Source organism: Orcinus orca, chromosome 20 (assembly GCF_937001465.1).
Source record: "Orcinus orca chromosome 20, mOrcOrc1.1, whole genome shotgun sequence".
NCBI classification, from domain to species: Eukaryota; Metazoa; Chordata; class Mammalia; order Artiodactyla; family Delphinidae; genus Orcinus; species Orcinus orca.
This window is the reverse complement of record NC_064578.1, coordinates 4,159,372-4,178,868: the sequence shown is the minus strand read 5'-3', so window position 1 is coordinate 4,178,868 and position 19,497 is coordinate 4,159,372. Positions and strand designations below refer to the sequence as shown.

The following is a 19,497-nucleotide window of genomic DNA, read 5'->3' as shown; positions in this document are numbered from 1 at the left end:
CTGCCCCACGGGGTTAGGGACAGGGTTAGGCCAGGTAACAGGTGCGATCTCTAAGCAGAGCCTGGGGGCTCAGTGAGCCCTGCTCACCTGTGTCCCTTCTGGCGTCATCACAGGGCTTGGGGCCGGGCCTCATCTCTGGTAATTCACCTTTTGAGTTTCTCATCTTTTCCTGCCTCGACCCTTGGCCCTGCTTGCCTGTCCCCTCGTTTGAGTTCTGCTGTCCTGTCAGTTCTGGATGCTTCTGTTGAAGCCAGGCAGCTGGGCACTGTCTCCTGCCTGGTCAGGGCCCCCCAGGATAGGGACATGTTTGCTGCTGGCTGAGTTTCCACTAGAAAATAGTGTGAGTGTCTGGGTAGTGGGCGGCCTGTCACCAACTGACCCCGGTGCCCCCTGGATCGCTCAGTAGAAATGTTCATTCCTCCCTGTCTTCCTTTTATGCAGATGCCCACCCAGGGCTAGCTGCACACACACACCCTGGAGTTTTCTGTTACTGTTCTTCTTTACAGCTATCATGGGACTTTTTTTTTTTTTGCCGTATGTGGGCCTCTCACTGCTGTGGCCTCTCCCATTGCGGAGCACAGGCTCCGGACGTGCAGGCTCAGCGGCCACGGCTCACGGGCCCAGCCGCTCCGCGGCATGTGGGATCTTCCCGGACCGGGGCACGAAACCGTGTCCCCTGCATCGGCAGGTGGACTCCCAACCACTGCGCCACCAGGGAAGCCCTATCATGGAACTTTTTAAAGAAAGAAGTAAAATTCATTAGTGCACAGAAAAAATGAACCAAAGACTGGTCCAACCTAAGATTTGCATCCAACCTAACGTTTGTTTTCAAAGAAATAAAGTTTAAAAGTTCAACTCGGGCTTCCCTGGTGGTGCAGCGGTTGAGAGTCCGCCTGCTGATGCAGGGGACATGGGTTCGCGCCCCGGTCCGGGAGGATGCCACATGCTGCGGAGCCGCTGGGCCCGTGAGCCATGGCCGCTGAGCCTGCGCGTCCGGAGCCTGTGCTCCGCAACGGGAGAGGCCACAACAGTGAGAGGCCCGCATACAGCAAAAAAAAAAAAAAAAAAAAGTTCAACTGACCCATGTTTACAACTAAGAAGAAAACATACACTTCATTCAGTAAACACAGCAAACTTGAAATCTGCTTTTATTCTGTCTGGTGACCAGTTCAGGGCACAGAAGGGATGATACTGTGGGAGAGGCAAAGGAGATGGAGGTTAAGAGGGGAAGGAAGGGTGCCGGGGAGTGGGGCGCAGACCCAGGGGAGCGCGTGGGTCCAGCCTGGGCCTCCTGTGCAGACGGTGCTGACAGTGAACTCAACTTAACACTAGCCCCTGGTCTCTACAGGCAACGGCCGGTCATCATTTCTCTTCTGGAAACAGTTTACTCCGAGCTCTGAAGGTCTCAGTGTCTTCGTTTAGACCTTCCTTTTGGGTGCAGGGAGCTGTCCACCTACTCGGCCTGTTCACTGCTCATTGGCGGGTGTGTCGCCTTCTCAGGCACCCCGTTAGGTCGCTGTGCCTGAGGCTGTCCTCTGAAGCCCACATTTATTCTGACCTTTGAGTGCTTCCCTTTTGAAACCAAGTCTGTTTCAGTGTTTTTGTCCTGTTAGTCCTAATGGTGACAGTACGTAATACGATTCAAAGGGAAAATAAAAGGCACTGCAAAAAGAATAGAACAAATGGGCAGCGGCGGCCACAGCAAGACATCCTCACAGGGTCCGGCCAATGCATCCTTCAGCCTGTCCTTGCCCTGGGCTGGATGGGTGACGTCGCAGCTCATGGTGTGAGCACAGCCAGCGGCTGAGCTCTCAGATCTGACCTCCTGGCCCACTGAGCAGGTGACCCCCGGGTCTTTACACACCCCCAGCGCTGACACCCCAAGCAGGTTTGCAGCCGGTGGAGCAGGAAGGGGTGGGCCAGGCCCTCCCTGCCTGCTTTTCACAGAACTGCTGTCTGCGTCTGGGTGGTTTGGAAAATGTTATGGAAAAGAACCGAGTGGCTACCATGAGTCTGCACGTTCACAAGGTTTGTGTTTGACTTGAAGCGCCCACAACCAAACCCTTTAATTTCACTTGAATAAAAAGTGATGCGTTGACGAAAACGCCTTGTCCTACTTAAGCGGGGGCTGTGGCGAGGGCGGTGATATCACACTGGAGGGGACCCAGGCTGGGCCCGGCGGGGCCGGGCCTCGAGCTGTGACTTGCACGCGGCCAGGCACTCATGTCGAAATGGACAGCTCAGGAGCCGTTTGCATGTTTATTTGCCCGTGTAAACGTGTAGAGCATTTCCAGGGCCCCAGGGCCCCCAAGCTCCCTAAGGGTCACCAGTACCTGACGTCCGTCATACATCACTTCTCACCCTCGGCACGGTGGACACCTGCGTGTGGCCAGCTGTCCTGTGCATTGTGGGATGTGAGCATCGTGGCCTCACCCACTGGATACCAGTTGCACTCCCCCTCCAGTTGTGACAACCAAAAACATCACCAGACATGGCCGAATGTCCCCTGGGGACCCAAATCACCTCTAGGTGAGAACCACTGCCATAGCGAATTTGACCGCTTAGGACTTCATAGAAACAGCATCATAAAACGTGTACTCCAAAAAAAACAAACAAACAAACAAAAACATGTACTCCGCACCTTCTTTCACCCAAGATAATCTGCAGTTATAATCGTCCCCGTAGCAGCGTTAACACAATCCCTCTGTGTTGAAATCCGCAGGGGGCTGGGGCCGGCTGCGGCCAGGGCCAGGGTCAGGATGGGAGGCAGATTTAAGCTCACAGAAATATATGCAGAGTGTGCCAGTTACTAAAGTATCAGTGTATCCACTGGCAAATGATTCTCAAAATGATAAACTCTCATAGTCCGGCTAGAAAACCCTTTTATTCCTGGTTACTGGTGATTGAATGGTCACCTGATAAGCAAATGCCAGGGTAACCAGGTGACATTGAGTTTTCGCACAGCATCTTCTTAATCCTCGCCAAAATCTTAGGAAGGGGGCCGGCTAGTCCCGTTAAACGAGGAAGCAAGCTTACCTGGTGGTGGTTTGCAGTCGCTGCGTTCCGTCCACCGTGGAGCGCCTCCTGTCAGTCCGCCTTGGAGAGACGGTCAGAAAACAGTGTCCCTGTTCTCTGGAGGAAGTTTGCTGAGTGACAGTGCCGGGATCCTGCTTTCTGGTCCCCAGGCCAGCTCACCCTGCTGCCCACAGGAGGGCGACCAGTGCATCTTGGTGGCTCCAAGCTTTAGTGGAGGGGCCAACGGCTGGTTGGTTAATCACACAGCCCTGCCCCTTCATCTCACCCATGCATTTGCCACCTTGAAAGCCAATTCCGAAAGCCCAGTGCAAAACAAAAACAGAACAACCCCCTTCCCCAGAAAACCTGAAAGCAAATACCTTCATCCAAACATCACCAGTGCTCGTCTCTGTAGGTACCTGCCCCCAGTCTATTTGTGTATTCCAGTTTTTCTACACCGGGCATTTTTTACTTTCTAAGTTTAGAAATATTTTCTCCTCTGTGTCTCCAAGCCTGTGTTGCCAGACCAGGTAGCTGCTGTAGCGCCCCCCCTCCCATCCCCCACTTCTCAAAGACCAAGGGTCCGGGGTTCTCTAAGTTCTGAAGTTTGGCCATGTTGCAATGCCAGAGGCTTATCTTGATTCCAGTAATTAGAGAAACACATCTGTCAAACCAGTACCCTCTTGGAATTCAAGCACTGGTTTGAGAATTAATACGAAATTCAGTTGAGTGCATTCGAATGCAAGCATCGAGGTCCACGTTTGAATAAATACAGAGAGCACAAGTTGTCTGGGCACCGCGGGCCGTTCTGTTGGGATGAGTTCAGCACAAACAAATCCTCAATCTGAGGGTTAAACTCTTATGTAAATGCTTATGGGTTTACAACTTCTGGGGGAAATAATGCCTGGGAAAATGTCTTTGGGGTTTCATCGAACACTTGGAAAATAATCTGAAAACAATTTTCCAAACCCCAGGTAGTTCCAGCCCGGTCCTAATTGATAATAACTGTGTCTACACGGCCTTTCTCTGTCCATTCTTAGTACCGTACATGCCAAGGAGACCTTTGCGCTGAGAATTTATGCTGGTGCCAGTGGGGTCTGGGGATCAGGCAGCTCTGGCCAGTCTGTCTCCACCATCGCATAACAGCCTCCCCCTCCTCCAGAAATGCTCGTAACTATTATGAGAGTCAGATCTTGGGTTAATTTTAACTGAATTTAATTCATTCATCAGACCATTATTTAGTACCGACTCAGTGCTAGGTTTTTCTTCTTGTTGCAGGCAGCTCATAAATGAAATGAGGCGAGAAGTCTGACAGCTTCCATCTTGAAGCGTTCACAGTTAGTGGGAGAAAGCAGGACCTAGGCAGTGGGGTGGAGAAAGCAGCGAGTGCTGGTCACAGAACAGGAGTTGGGGGCTGGGAGAGCTCAGAGGAGGGGCTGTCTGGGCAGTGTGAGTTCAACCCTAGTCTTATTGTAGATGTCTTTTACCAGATTAAGGAAGTTCCTTTCTACTCTGAGTTTTTGAGCGTTTTTAATCATGCATGGGTGTTGAATTTTGTCAAATGTTTTTTTCTACACCAATTCATATGATTCTGTGTTTTTTCTTCTTTAGTTTATTAATATGATGGAGTGTGTTGACTGGTTTTTTAATACCCCACCAGCCTGCATTCCTGGGATAAACACCATTTGGTCATGGTGTAGTGTATTTTTTATACATTGCTGGACTCTATTTGCTAATATTTGTTGAAGATTCTTGTGTCTGTGTTTGTGATGCACACTGGTCCATGCACATTTCTTGTATTGACTTTGTACGGTTTGGGTGTCAGAATAGTACTGGCCTCTTAAAATGAATTGGTAAGTGTTCCCTCCTCGTGTAGGACTGGTGTTATTTCTACTTGAAACGTTTGGTAGTTTTCACTAGTAAAACTATCTGGGCCTAAAGATTTCTTTTTTGGAAAGTTTTAAACTACAAGTTCAATTACTTTAATACATATAGGACTCCTGGATAATCTCTTTCATCTTGGGTGAATTTGGTCATCTGTGGCTTTTCAGAAATAGTTCTAATTCATCTAGGTTGTTGAGTTTAAGTGCAAAGAGATGCTCAGGGTGTTCTCTCATTATCCTGTTAGTGTCTCTGTGGTCTATCTATGGTGTTAACTCCTTTTTATTCCGCATATTGGCCATTTGTGTGTGTCTGTCTGTCTCTCTCTTTTGTCAGCCTTGTTAGAGATTTGTCAAATTTTACTGGCCTTTTAAAAGTTTTAGCTTTTGATTTCATTGATTTTCTCATTGGTTTTCTGTCACTGGTTTCAGTGTCATTAATTTTTGCTTTTCGTCTTTATTATTTTGTTTCTTCTGCTTGCTTTGGGTTTATTTTGCTCTTGTTTTCCCAGTTTCTTAGGATGGGAGCTTAAATGGTGGATTTGAGATCTTTATTATTTTTTTCCTAGTATTTTCTAATGCTATAAATTTCCCTCTAAAGATGGCTTTAGTTGCATCCCACCAATTTTGATACTTTGTATTTTCATTTTCAGTTCAAAACATTTTCTAATATGTCTTGAGAGTTCCATGCATGTGCAGCACAGAGATGAGCCTAGGAGTTCCTCTGCCACTTCATGGGTCGCTTTCTTGAGTTCCCTCCTCCTCCCACCTCCCCAGACTCCGGTTCTCCTTCCCCCTCCCATGGCCACAGAGCCTGGGCCTTAGTTCCTGGCTCTGCCATGCTCTTCCTGCCCCTGTCTGCCTCCAGGACCAAGTGGCAAGAGGTCAGAGTGAGGGAAAAGCTATGGGGGTGCTCCCGCATTCTTGGGACCACAGTTTTTCTGATTAGAGAGAAGCTTTTCAGATTTTGAAGTTCCAGGTGCCTGCCCAACCGCCTCCCTGCCGCAGACTCCCTGGAGGCCGGGACAGGAGACAACGGGGGAAAAACAGAACAAAGGGAGAATAACTCAGGGCACTCCGCACTCTCTCTAACTCTTCCCTTTGCTGTTGCCCAGTGCAGAAACAGAAGGGTTCTCTCGGAGCTCTCTCTGCCCTGCCTGGTGCGCGGTTCCCTCCCAGCGCCTGTGAGCTCAGGCCAGGAGGTACCAGGAGAAGCGTGGAAACTCACCGCCGCCCCAGGATGCCTTGGATTCTAGCTCTTCCCCCAGTCTGTCTGCCTCTGTTTACTTCTGAGTTGATTTCAGTGGGAGAGGCAGGAAGGACAGTGCTGGTGCATCTTGACAGCACCAAACCTCCATGGTTTTATTTTTAATAATGATAATCACTGTGGGAGCCCATGGCAGCTGAGGGTGTCAAGGAACTCAGCACGTCCTGGCATCGCAGGGACCCAGAAATCAATCAGGTTTAAGCTTAGAAGCCTTTTTCCTCTACAATAGTTTGAGGTTCACCCTGAATTCAACTCTCCTGGACGCGTGTGCGTCCATCTCCATCCCAATTGTATGTGTTGAGCTGATTTTCGTTCTGCTTTTCGTTGGAAAAGTGGAGAAGGTCAGAGTGGATTGGGTTCTTAGGGAGCTGGCTGAGGCCTGTCATGTTACAGACGGAGAAACTAAGCCACAGAGAGGACAGGTGTGGCAGAGTGAGGGTCCTACCTGGTCTCTGTGTCCCGGTCCCAGGCTGTGACACCACTGGAGGGTGCTTGGGGTCTCGGCTAACAGAGCACGATGCATCTAGGCAGTGGAACACCTGGGTCAAACGCACGTGGCACAGAGTCTGTATTTTAAATACTAATTATAAGAGCTACCACTTAGTAAGCACTTAATGCGTCCTGACCAATATGCACTTCATAGTCCTCTCGTTTATCTCCACGGCGGCTCTTGGAGGTAGGTCATGCTTACCATCCTCGGTTACAGAGGGGAGTGAGGGCCAGAGAAGGCAAGTCATTTTCTCAAGGGCACACAGCAAGGAAGCACTATGGCAGGGATTCAAACCCAGGCCCATTTTTATGGTGCCTCTTAGCCAGGATAAACTAAAAAATCAAATTCTGAAGACACGTCTTCCCGGTAAACACAGCGGGCTGGCTGGCTCATCCTTCAGGGACATACTTTCGCAATTTCAGCGTTCTGCTGGTCACAACCTTTCTGATTCATAACCGGCGGATCAGCCCCTGTGTCACAGAGACCTCGTAAACAGCTAAGTCGTTAACCTCTCAGATGGGTTTTGTTTACTGGCAGGAAATACTGGCAAAAGAAGAGTTACCCTTGAAGAGTTTGTACGTTGATGATGTTTTGTTTTGATTAAGAATTCTGGGAGGCCAGAGATGCCTTTCTGTGTAGAGAGCTGCCGTTTCCCTGCCAGAGTTGGCTCCTTCTGCAGATGCAGCAAGATCCCGTCACTCACGGGACCTTTAGAACCTTCTCTTCCGCTGACCCATGCCTGTCCTGGTCAGCAAGACTGACTCAGCGGCCCGAACCCTGACCCGTCGTCCCCTAGGGCTTGCCAAGAGGTGGAAGTAGGAATTTCCCTTACTCCTCATTTTTTTTTTTTGGCGGTACGCGGGTCTCTCACTGCCGTAGCCTCTCCCATCGCGGAGCACAGGCTCCGGACGTGCAGGCCCAGCGGCCATGGCTCACGGGCACAGCCGCTCCGCGGCACGTGGGATCCTCCTGGACCCGGGACGCGAACCCGCGTCCCCTGCATTGGCAGGCGGACTCCCAACCACTGCGCCACCAGGGAAGCCCGCTCCTCATTATTTTGATCAATCTCAGAAACAGACCGCAAGTGGGGCTACCCTGGGACCCCACCCACGCACCAAAAGCACTTGATCCCCATCATTTGTGCGTGCGCCGCACAGAGGCCGGAAGTGGATTTGCTTGCTCTTCTCAATTAATGGGGAAGCAGCACCATGCCTCCAGCTGCCCTCAGTCCATACTGAGGACAGACCAGGCGGCTCCAGGTGCGAACTGTTTGACAGGCACGTGTCTCCTCCACGTTCACCGGATGCCCAGCTCTTGCAGGTACCTGGCAGGTCGTCATACACTTGATGGTGCCTTAGAGGGTGGGGAAGCCCTCCCCCATCTGCTGTCCAAGATCCCTGGCAACAGGTGTTCCTTTGCGCCCTCTGTTCCTCCCCCTCTCCCTTCTCTCCTTGTTTTCTTTCTCTTCCCTCCCTCATATTTCTTTCATTTTCCTGTTTTGCACATTTCCCCCTAAGGTAATACGTGCTCACTGGAAACGTGTTTGTTAGTCATTGAACAGTAAGGAAAAAAATCCCAAACCTCTGTAATCTCAACATTCATATGTGTGAATATTTCTTTTTGGCCTTTTTACATTCACACACTCACACACACACACACACACACACACACACACACACACAGACACACACACACATATGTATATGTATGTTTTTAGGCTTGTACCCTTATATGATGCTCTTTTTCTCTGTTTTTGCTTAGTATGTTTTAGAAGCATTCCCTCTTGTCATGGAAAACACCATTATTATTATTTTTTTTGGCGGTACGTGGGCCTCTCACTGTTGTGGCCTCTCCCATTGCGGAGCACAGGCTCCCGACGCGCAGGCTTAGCGGCATGGCTCACGGGCCCAGCCGCTCCGCGGCATGTGGGATCTTCCCGGACCGGGGCACGAACCCGTGTCCCCTGCATCGGCAGGCGGACTCTCAACCACTGTGCCACCAGGGAAGCCCAACACCATTATTTTTAATGGTCGTTCTAGGGATTTCAATAGGCATCTTTAACTGATCACAACCTACGTAGTGTTCATATTGAATTACTCCAGGAGAATACAGGACCCTTGCGACAGTATATTTTCATGTACCCCTCCCCCATACTAAATGCCACTGTAATCACATATATCATCTCTATACACATTGTAAACCAACAACTCATCGTCATCCCATTTATCAACTTGTTCTTTTATGGATTGTGCTTTTGATATTGTATCTAAGAAATCACCTCCTAGCCCAAGGTCTCAGAGAGTTTCTCCTGTGTTTTCTTCTAGAAGTTTTATGATTTTAGGTTTTACATGTAGGTCTCTGATTTGATTGAGTTCATTTCTGTATATGGTACAAGGTATAGATCAAAGTTAATTTTCTGCATTTAGATATTTAATTCTTCCAGCACCTTTTGTTGAAGGTACTCGAAATCCTTTCCTCATCAAATTTGCCTTTGCACTTTCACAGACAAAAAATTGACCATATGTGTGTGGGTCTTGCTTTCTGTTTTATGTTAACAATCTTGAATAGGAATGTAAACCTTCTAACTTTTTTCTTTTTTCAAATTTGTTTTGGCTATTTTATATTCTTGGTGTTTCCATGTGTATTTTAGGATCTGCTTGTTAATGTCTACCCAAAATAACTTGCTGTGATGATTTTTTGTTGTTATTATATAAGTATTAGGTATACAGCATTATAGTTCAACATCTGTATATACTACAGAGTCGTCACCACCATGAGTCTAGTTACCACCCATCACCATACAGTGGACCCTCTTCACCCTTTCCACCCACCCTCCAGCCCCTTTCCTCTCTGGTAACCACTAATCTGTTCTCTGTATGAGATTTTTGTTTTTAATTGAAGTATAGTTGATTTATAATGTGTTAATTTTAAGTGTACAGTCTATGAGCTTTTGTTTGTTGGTTTTGCTTTGTTTTTTAGATTCCACATATGAGTGAAGTCATATGGTATTCGTTTTTCTCTGACTTAATTCACTTAGCATAATACCCTCTAAGTCCATCCATGTTGCTGCAAATGTCAGGATTTCATTCTTTTTTATGGCTGAGTAATATTCCATTGTATATATTCACAGCATCTTCTTTATCCATTCATCCATCAGTGGACACTTAGGTTGTTTCCATACCTTAGGCTATTGTAAATAATGCTGCAATGAACATAAGGGTACAGGTGTCTTTTTTTTAATCTTTGTTAAAAAATTTTTTTGATTTATTTTTGGCTGTGTTGGGTCTTCGTTGCTGCATACGGGCTTTCTCTAGTTGCGGTGAGTGGGGGCTACTCTTTGTTGCGGTGCGTGTCTCATTGCAGTGGCTTCTCTTGTTGCGGAGCATGGGCTCTAGGTGCGCAGGCTTCAGTAGTTGTGGTGCATGGGCTCAGTAGTTGTGGCATGCGGTCTCAGTAGTTGTGGCTCGTGGGCTCTAGAGTGCAGGCTCAGTAGTTGTGGTGCATGGGCTTAGTTGCTCTGCGGCGTGTGGGATCTTCCCGGACCAGGGTTTGAACCCGTGTCCCCTGCATTGGCAGGCGGATTCTTAACCACTGCGCCACCAGGAAAGTCCCCAGCACCTTGCTTTTTTATACAATCTGACAACCTCTGCCTTTTAATTGGAGTGTTGAGATCAGTTATGTTTAAAATAAATAACATCGTTGGGTTAAAACCTGCCATCTTGCTCTTTGCTTTCCATTTGTCTTATCTTTTGTTACTTTTTTATCATTTTTTCTTCTCTTCTTTTAGATTAATTGCATAGCTTGTCTGATTCTAATTTATCTCTTTTATTTACTTGTAGATATTTAGAAAGTTGAAGTTTCATTAGGGATGTACAGAAAGTAGCCATTTTCCCTAAAATAATGAGACTAGTCATGAGACAATTAATTGGTTAAGGAAAAGGTCAATAATAATAAAAATGCATATTTGGGTTTGCCTCTGGTTACCAGTAGGAAACAGAGTAAACCTACCCCAGAAGCCAAGTGCCTCTTATTCCCCAAGCTCACAGGTGTGGTGTCTATGGTTTGAATTGTCAAAGGAGCAAGATGGAGAGTTCTGGAAATTTGGGAGAAGTGAGGTGATGGCTAAAAGCCCAGCCCGCAGCAATGACGAGCTCACCTCGGCTCCCCTTCTCCCTGTGGTTTCCCTCCCTTCCCTTGTGCTAAGCGTCTCTCTGCGGAGCTGCGTGTTCCATGCTCCAGAATGTCCCTGGCCGCAGCATACTTCTGACTAGTGTTTTCCAGTAATTGCGAAGTCCAGCAATTACTCTTGGGTTGGCTGGCGTGTCTCTCCAGCGCGTCGGTTTTAGGGCATATTTTGGTGACGGGCGTGAGTGACAGCGCACCAGGCACCACACTCAGAGCTTTGTCTACGTCAGTTCATCTGCTCCTTCCAGCAGTACTGGGAGGTCCCCGCTGTCGTTAGCCCCACTTTGTGGGTGATGAAACTGAGGCTCCAGCCCTTCCAGCAGAGGCTGGAATTCACGTCTGGGCTGTCCACCCATCAGAACCCATGCTCTGAACCCCGGAGCTGTCCCCGAGAGGGCCCATCGTGCTCGGATCTCCCATCTTTGTCTGTTCTCCCCCACGGCTGAGATGAACAGTAAAATGTTTAACAGGGCCTTCTGAAACGTCTTCCCCTTAGGAATCAGCCCTGTGCTGGTGCTGAGCAGACAGAGGGAACGAGACATGGTCTTTGTCGTAGAGATGCTGTTGCTGGCGTCACCTGGCTTCCACGTCTGCAGGTAGCTGGGGAGGGGGGTGGGGATCACCTGATCTGTGCCAGGTTCCGCTGGGCTTGCCTCCAGGCGGCAGGTTGGATCCCATTCCAGCTCCCACATCTTTGTTCTGTGCCCAGTCCCCCAAGTGTGGCCTGTTCTCCTTGTGGCCATCATAGAAGCCCTTTGAACAAAGAAAGTGATCAAACATGGCCAAGTTCAAAGCCAAGAGATGGGGCGTAATCTCTCCCCACCAGCCACGCAAGGCCCCAGGCCATGGGGCCACAGAACAGTCTTCCAGCCTAGTGACGAATCAGTAATTCAGTTGATTCCATTTACTTCATCCGTTTTGACAGGTGAGTAAAGTAAATTGCATGATAAATGCAAGAAAAGAGGAAGCACAAGGTGCCGCTGAGGAAGACAGTGACCTAAGCACCTGTGACCTGCCAACCATCTGTCTTCACCGAGGAGGTAGCGTTTGTGCTGGGTCATGCGAGGCGGGAGCTCCCCAGGCGGAGGGGGTAGAGCACGTGCCAAGGCCCAGGGGCACGGAAGGGCCCTGTGGGCTCAGCAGCAGGAGGCGGAAGCATGGGCGGCTGTGTGTGTGAGGGGAGGCGCAGGGAAGTGGGTGCAGTAGCGGGAGAGGACCCCGGAAGGCAGCCAGGGACGAAGCTGGAGTGTCTTGGTCAGGCTTGAACTTTCAGATGACTTCTGGCCGCAAAGTGGAGAAGAGAGGAGGCACAGCAATAATGACTATCGCTTACAGGTTTTTAAAGAAGTGCTGGGCACTTTGCGTTTAAACCTCACAACCACCTCATGACATCTGTATTATTATTATTGGGGGGGGGTGGTTTTTAATTTTTTATTTTTTGGCCGCTCTGCTCGGCGTGTGGGATCCTACTTCCCCGACCAGGGATGAAACTTGCGCCCCCTGCGTTGGAAGCGCAGAGTCTTAACCACTGGACTGCCAGGGAAGTCCCCTGTATTATTTTTTTTAGCATACAAATCAATGAGTTTTAACTTACTGTAAAGTCTTTCCTCACTGGCCAGGCTTGACGAGCTGGAGGCTTGAATGTGCTCACCTATAGGGGAAGGGAAGGGTCATCTCTTAATGCACTGTATGATGCCATTTACGGGACCTGCTGGAACTGGCAAAGCTGGGGGAGGTGGGAGGGGGGTGGGAGGTGAGGGAGGGCCCAGGGCTGACTGGGGAGGGGCATGAGGTGGTGGAAACATTCTACCTGTGATTGTGGTTGTGCGGTATAGACGTTTGTTGGAACTGGTTGAGCTCTATTTGAAGTCGACCTCCTATAGGTTTGATTTTAAAACGCCTCTGCGGCCCCCTGCTGGTGGGTTTGGGTCAGTGTGGGCGCCGCTAGTCAGTGGAAGGGGATCGTATGAGAACACGCAGATGCCCCTTCCTCTTTTGTGTTTCGGGGTACCTGGCCTTTCCCCTTCTCAGCTGAGGCTTCTGTCTGCCTCTGGGGGACCAGGGATGCTTCAGGAGCTCAGCATGAGAGAGGAGTCAGAGTCTAGCTTTTAGAGTTCTTACTGAGATCAGAGGCCTGAAAGTGGACACCGGTAAAGACAAAGGTTTTCTAAATCCCTTTAGCTCCCACTTATGCGTCAAGAGCCAGGCCTGTTATCACCAAAAATTCTACAAATAACAAATGCTGGTGAGGGTGTGGAGAAAAAGGAACCCTCCTACACTGTTTGTGGGAGTTTAAGTTGGTGCAACCACTGTGGAGAACAGTATGGAGGTTCCTTAAAAAACTGAAAATAGAACTACCATATGATCCAGCAATCCCACTCCTGGGCATATATCCAGAAAAGGTGAAAACTCTAATTCAAAAAGATACACGCGGGCTTCCCTGGCGGCTCAGTGGTTAAGAATCCGCCTGCCAATGCAGGGGACGTGGGTTCGAGCCCTGGTCTGGGAAGATCCCATATGCCGCAGAGCAACTAAGCCCGTGCGCCACAACTACTGAGCCTGCATGCCACAACTACTGAAGCCCGTGCGCCTAGAGCCCCTGCTCTGCAACAAGAGAAGCCGCCACAATGAGAAGCCTGCGCACGGCAGCGAAGAGTCGCCCCCGCTCGCCGCGACTAGAGAAGGCTTGTGCGCAGCAGCAAAGACCCAACACAACCAAAAATAAATTAAAAAAATAAAAGACACATGCACCCCAGTGTTCATAGCAGCACTATTTACAGTAGCCAAGACACGGAAGCAACTTCAGTGTCCATCGACAGATGAATAGATAAAGGAGATGTGGTACGTATATACAATGGAATACTACTCAGCCATAAAAAAGAATGAAATAATGCCATTTGCAGCAACATGGATGGATCTAGAGATTATCATACAAAGTGAAGTAAGCCAGACAAAGACAAATAGCATATGATATCACTTATATGTGGCATCTAATAAAAGTGATACAAATGAACTTATTTACAAAACAGAAACAGACTCACAGGCATAGAAAACAAACCTGTGGTTACCAAAGGGGAAAGGGTAGGGGGGAGGGATAAATTAGGAGCTTAGGGTTAGCAAAGGCACGCTACTATATATAAAATAAACAAGAAGGACCTACTATATAGCACAGGGAAGTATACTCAATATTTTTTAATAACCTGTAATCAAAAAGAGTCTGAAAAACAATATATATATAACTGAATCACTTTGCTGTACACCTGAAACTAACACAACATTGCAAATAAACTGTGCTGCAATTTAAAAAAAAAAAGCGCATTGAGTTTGGCCTCCACGCTGATTATCAGCCATAGGGGAGTGAAATTCAGGGCTTCGTGAAAGGGGCATCCTTGCAACACAAGAAGGTGGGAAATCCTTCCTTCCCAGCTCCAGCCGGGTGAGGGAGGGGGAATGAGAAAGAAATGGGGGTGGCGAAGTGCCCTGGGATGTCCCCCTGGGTGCCCCCCCCGCCAGAGCTGAGGGAAGGAGGGAGATTAAGGGGGAGGCTGAAAGCAGAAGGACTCAGAGCCACTCCCAGTGCGACATGGAGGGGAGAGCACCGTGCACCGGGCGAGCTCCAACATGGGGCAGCGCCGTGGGCCCAGGCTGCTGCAGCGGCCTGGCTAGGAGGGAGTGGCCGTAGCTGAGCCCAAGCTTGCTGGAGTGCGTTGAAGGGGCCTGCTAAAAAGCTGTGTCCACACGCCAACCCCCAGAATGGCGAGTGTGACCTCGTTTGGAGAAAGTCTGCAGATGTGATCAAGTGGTCATGTAGCAGATCTCAAGATGAGATCATCCTGGATCACCCAGGTGGGCCCTCACTGCAATGACCAGTGTCCCTCTGAGAAGAGGAGAGGCTGTGTGAGGACGGAGGCAGAGATTGGGGTGATGCAGCCACAGGAACGAACGCCTGAGCCCCCAGAAGCTGGAAAGGGCAGGAAGGATTTGCCCACACTTTGATTTCAGACTTCTGGTCTCCAGAACTGCAAGAAAATGAATTCCTGTTGTCTTCAGCCCCCCTGTCTGTGGTCATTTGTTCTGGCAGCCCCAGGATGCTAATATTGGCTCCTGTGTCTCGTAAAAGGATCTGGGGGTTGGGTGGGTTCCCCTCCCCCGGGAAAACCACAAAGACCCTAAACTTTCCTCCCACCGCAGGAGGCATCACAGGAAGGAGAGAGTCAAGGAAGAAGCAGCCGTGAGAGGCTCTGGGTGGCGCATCTCAGATTAGTGACCTGAGACTTTTTGAATGAGCAGAGATGCTCTCAAGTGAGAGAAACTGGGATACTGCTATTGTCAAGTCCGAGTACCACTTCCCACATCACCTCCAACCGCCCTGTTACAGAAAATAGAGACACACCTCTGAGCACATGTGTGAGCGTAGCTGTCAGTCCCACGGGGATGAGAAGTGCACGGAGGAGCAGGACAACGAGGGGAGATGCCGAGGATGCCCGGAGTCTCTGCCCGCGGTCTCGGCCACGGTCACGTCCAGTCTGGTCCGAGCTTCGGCGGGCGTCCTGGGGGACCCAATGGTGGAGGGTGGCTGCTGCCCACGGGGATGAAGGCTGAGCCTGGCCCCTGTCCGATTTTTGCATCTGGAAAGTGTTACTTGATCGCTAGAAAAATAAGCAGGCGAACCCGGGTCGTTTCCGGTGAAGAGGCTCTAAAGCGGCACCTCTGGAGCCAGACGACTCAGGGCTGAGCCGAGTGCCGTGTGGTGTGCGAGCCGCGCTGCCTGGAAGCCGTTCCCTGCGTTGCAGCTGACTCACGGTTGCTTCCCCTTTGAGGGGCAGCACGGGAGCCTGTGGCCCAGCTTCATGACTGCCCCGATGCCCTTTTGCAGTCACAGCGAATCATGGATCAGTGTTCGTGTCCTCTGGCTGCTGTAATGAGTGAACCAAACCTTAGAGACTTAAAACAGCATATAAATCAACATAAATCTATGGCTTGCAGGCCCGCAGGTCAGAAGACCAAAATGGGTCTCACTGGACTACAGTCAGGGTGTCGCAGGGCTGGTTCCCTCTGGAGGTTCCAGGAGAGAATCTGTTTCCTGGCCTCTTCCTGCTTCTAGAGGCGCCTGCATCCCTTGGCTCTTGGCCCCTCCTCCAGCCTCAGAGTGCACCCCTCCAGCCTCTGCTTCTGCATCACACCACCTCCTTCTCCGACTCTGACCCCCACCTTCCTTTTCTTTTTTTTTCCTGTTGAATTTTTCTATTTCTGTTCAGTAACAATACCATAAAAATAATACCTTGAGATTTTTATATAATTTCTTTCTTCCGTGAACACATTTATCGTCACAACATCCCTGTGATGTAGGGAGAAATCAGGTACTCTTTTTGCCAATTTCAGGAAGGGAAACTGAGTCACACAGAGGTTAAATCACTTGCCTGGGACACAAAGAACACCAGCAGAATAAAGTCGGGGAAGTGGGAATGCCAGGGTGAATCACTGCTGAACTTAGGAACCAAAACATTTTCAGATGTGGGAACATTTGGCATAGATTCCAGAAAACTAGAAATGAACTACTTCCTAGTGTTAAAGATTAGAATATTTGTTATTCTTTTAAAAGTGATATTAGAGGATTACTTCCTGAGTTTTCCATTCTTACACTGAGAAACAGTAATAAGTACTAATAAGGAAAAGGAGCTATGACTTCACCATTAGCATAATCAAAATAAGATTCACCTATAATTTTTTTATTTTTTATTTTTTTGCGGTACGCGGGCCTCTCACTGCTGTGGCCTCTCCTGTTGTGGAGCACAGGCTCCGGACGCGCAGGCTCAGCGGCCATGGCTCACGGGCCCAGCCGCTCCGCGGCATGTGGGATCTTCCCGGACCGGGGCACGAACCCGTGTCCCCTGCATCGGCAGGTGGACTCCCAACCGCTGCGCCACCAGGGAAGCCCACCTATAAATAATTTGAAGTGACTGTTAAAAATAATAACACAAGTCCTAGAAAACTGAACTAGCATCAAGGAACCTAATCATACTGTGAAGTAAAAAAAGCAAACAAAAACAGATAAAAGCTTATGGAAGATCTTCACTATCTGAAAAAAAAAAGGGAAGAGAAGGATGGGTGATGGTAGGGGCAGAGTATCTCTGACAGACTAATTTGTCACATAGTGACACAAATTTTCTTTAATTGGAGACCAGACATGTTTTGCTCTGCCAGGGCTGCTGCTAAAAAGGCCATAGGTTGCAACAGAGAGACCTCGAATGCTGTCTCCCCTAGATGCCTGGTGAGGTTCCGAGTGTTCCCAGCCCCTGTCAGCCTGGTTGCCACATTCTGTTAAAAGCTTGAATCCCCTTGGAAATTCCCATGATTGTTTGGACCAGACTCCATGGTAGACGTACCTTGTGCATTTGGCATCATTCCTGGTGGTGGCTCTGCCATGCTTTGCTGTCCTGAAGCTCCTCTTTGGGCAAATCCAAGCTTGAGCCAGTGCAGCCCAGCCAGTCTGGCTGGGATCCTCCTGGTGCTGGAGTGACTGCATCCGTTGTTGCTGATGCCAGGGCCATTGCTGCCAAGGCTGTCCTCCTTGAATCCACATCCTGACTTCTAAAGTATATCTGACTTTCTCAGAGGTTCACCTTCTGTTTAAAATTTAGGTGGATTCACAGCTACAGCTTGGAAGCATAGCAGCAAGATTACTTACGCCCCACTCTGGTTCCGGAACACCGTGTCGCCACTGTTCCTATAATACCCTGCCTCCCTCTTGTAAGGACGCTTGTGATCACACTGGACCCACAGGATAATTCAGGATAATGTCCTCATTTCCAGATCCTTAATCACATTAACAAAGTCCCTTTTACCATGTGTAGTGGGTTGACTAGCATTCCCCCAAATTTCATCTTCACCCAGCCCGCAGAATGTCATCTTATTTGGAAATAGGGTCTTTGCACCTGTAATCAAGTTGGGCTCCCACTGGAATAGGGTGGGTCCTCATCCAGTCACTGGTGTCTTCGTAAAAAGAGGGAAATTCGGACACAGACGCACAGGGAAGATGGCCGTGTGACCATGGAGTCAGAGATTGGAGGGATACAGAGCCCAGGAACCCCAACTTGCGACCAGCGGAAGCTGCCAGAGGCGTGGAACCCATCCTCTCCCAGAGCCTTGGAGGGAGCAAGGCCCTGCTGACACCTGGATTTTGGACTTCTGGCCTCCAGAACCGTGAGAGCATAAGTTTCTGTTGTTTTAAGCCTTCCCATTTTTGGTCCTTTGTAGTAGCCCTAGGAGGCTAACGCGTCATATAAATCACATTGACGGGCTTCAGGAATCAGGATGTGCACATCTTGGGGGGCCGTTATTCAGCCTGTCACAGAGCCTTGGAGGAGCGGAGAAACTTCCATGCTGGGGAGGAGCTGAGTTGCTGGAGACTGCAGTTAACCCAGGTATGAAGTCTAGGTTTGCTACCATGGGCTTTAGCGCAAGTGACGCCATTTCGGGCCTGCGGTTTTCTTTTCTTTTTTTTTCTCCTGCGGTACGCGGGCCTCTCACTGTTGCGGCCTCTCCCGTTGCAGAGCACAGGCTCCGGGCGCGCAGGCTCAGCAGCCATGGCTCACGGGCCCAGCCGCTGCGCGGCATGTGGGATCCTCCTGGACCGGGGCACGAACCCGCGTCCCCTGCATCGGCAGGCGGACTCTCAACCACTGCGCCACCAGGGAAGCCCTGTGGTTTTCTTTTTAACAGACTTGAACATGCAGATTTGGGGGGCGGGGTACACAGTTCAGCCTATAAGAGAAATACAAAATATTCCCTGGGATTCTTCCCTGGGAAAACTGGCTGTTTGAAGGGGGAATGTATGGCTTTCAGAACATTCTATCCTTGACCAGGTTACATGGCGTGGTCTGTTTTGGTCAGCCTTTGCCATGTAACAAAGCATCCCGAATCATAGGGGCTTCACACAATGCAGTGTATTATCCTCAGGTTCTGTGGGGTGGTCCTGTGGTGTCACTGCAGGGGACCGACAGCTTGGCCAGGGCTGAGGGTCCAAGGCTGCTCGCTCATGTGCCTGGCGGTTGGGGCTGGCTCTCAGCTCAGGTACTGCGGTCCCCAGCCCCCCGTACTCCCCATCGTCTCATCCTCCAGTGGGTTAGACTGGGCTTCTTTATAGCACAGTTGTCTCTGGGTCTGAGGGAGTGACAGCAGAAGCTGCAGACCCTGTGGGTCCCAAGCTTGGAGCAGGTGCCCCATCACTTCCACCGTAATCTATTGTTCAAAGTAAACCACACAGCCAAGCCAGGTATAAGGGCCGAAGAATAGACTCCACCTGGTAAGGAGCTGAGGGGCAGAGCCACAGCGGGGCGAGGACACGGGGAGGCGGGGGTCACTGGGAGCCGTCATGCTAACGATTGGCCACGTGGTCATGACTCTCCTGAGGAGACGATTCCAGGTTTGGCTTGGGTTGACAGCAAGCCCCAGTGAGCAACAGACCCAGGTCATTCAACTGACGATTGGGAACACATGTGCGCAGGGAGAGGCCCTTCTCACCATTGTTCCCGGGTCGGAGGCCCGCTAGGGCTTGCACATCTGCACGAATCCACTGACTCACCCCGCCACAGCCTGCCAGGGACTCCAGAAGTCTGTCTTCCATTAGGGCCAGTATTTAATAGGAACACAGAGGCTGC

At 49.8% G+C, this 19,497-nt stretch overlaps 1 protein-coding gene and 1 pseudogene across 1 annotated transcript in view; one reads left to right on the top strand and one right to left on the bottom strand.

Moving 5' to 3' along the window:
- USP10 (ubiquitin specific peptidase 10) overlaps window positions 1-12,240 on the top strand; it is an 88,528-nt gene extending 76,288 nt beyond the window's left edge. Inside the window, exons 14-15 of the mRNA XM_033406350.2 lie at window positions 11,334-11,433; window positions 11,763-12,240. Coding sequence (XP_033262241.1) covers window positions 11,334-11,433; window positions 11,763-11,766 — 104 coding nt within the window. The 3' untranslated portion in view covers window positions 11,767-12,240. The remainder of the gene's footprint in view (window positions 1-11,333; window positions 11,434-11,762) is intronic.
- Window positions 12,241-17,136: 4,896 nt separating this feature from the next.
- LOC117196680 (arginine/serine-rich protein PNISR-like) lies at window positions 17,137-17,568 on the bottom strand (annotated as a pseudogene).
- Window positions 17,569-19,497: the final 1,929 nt, after the last annotated feature.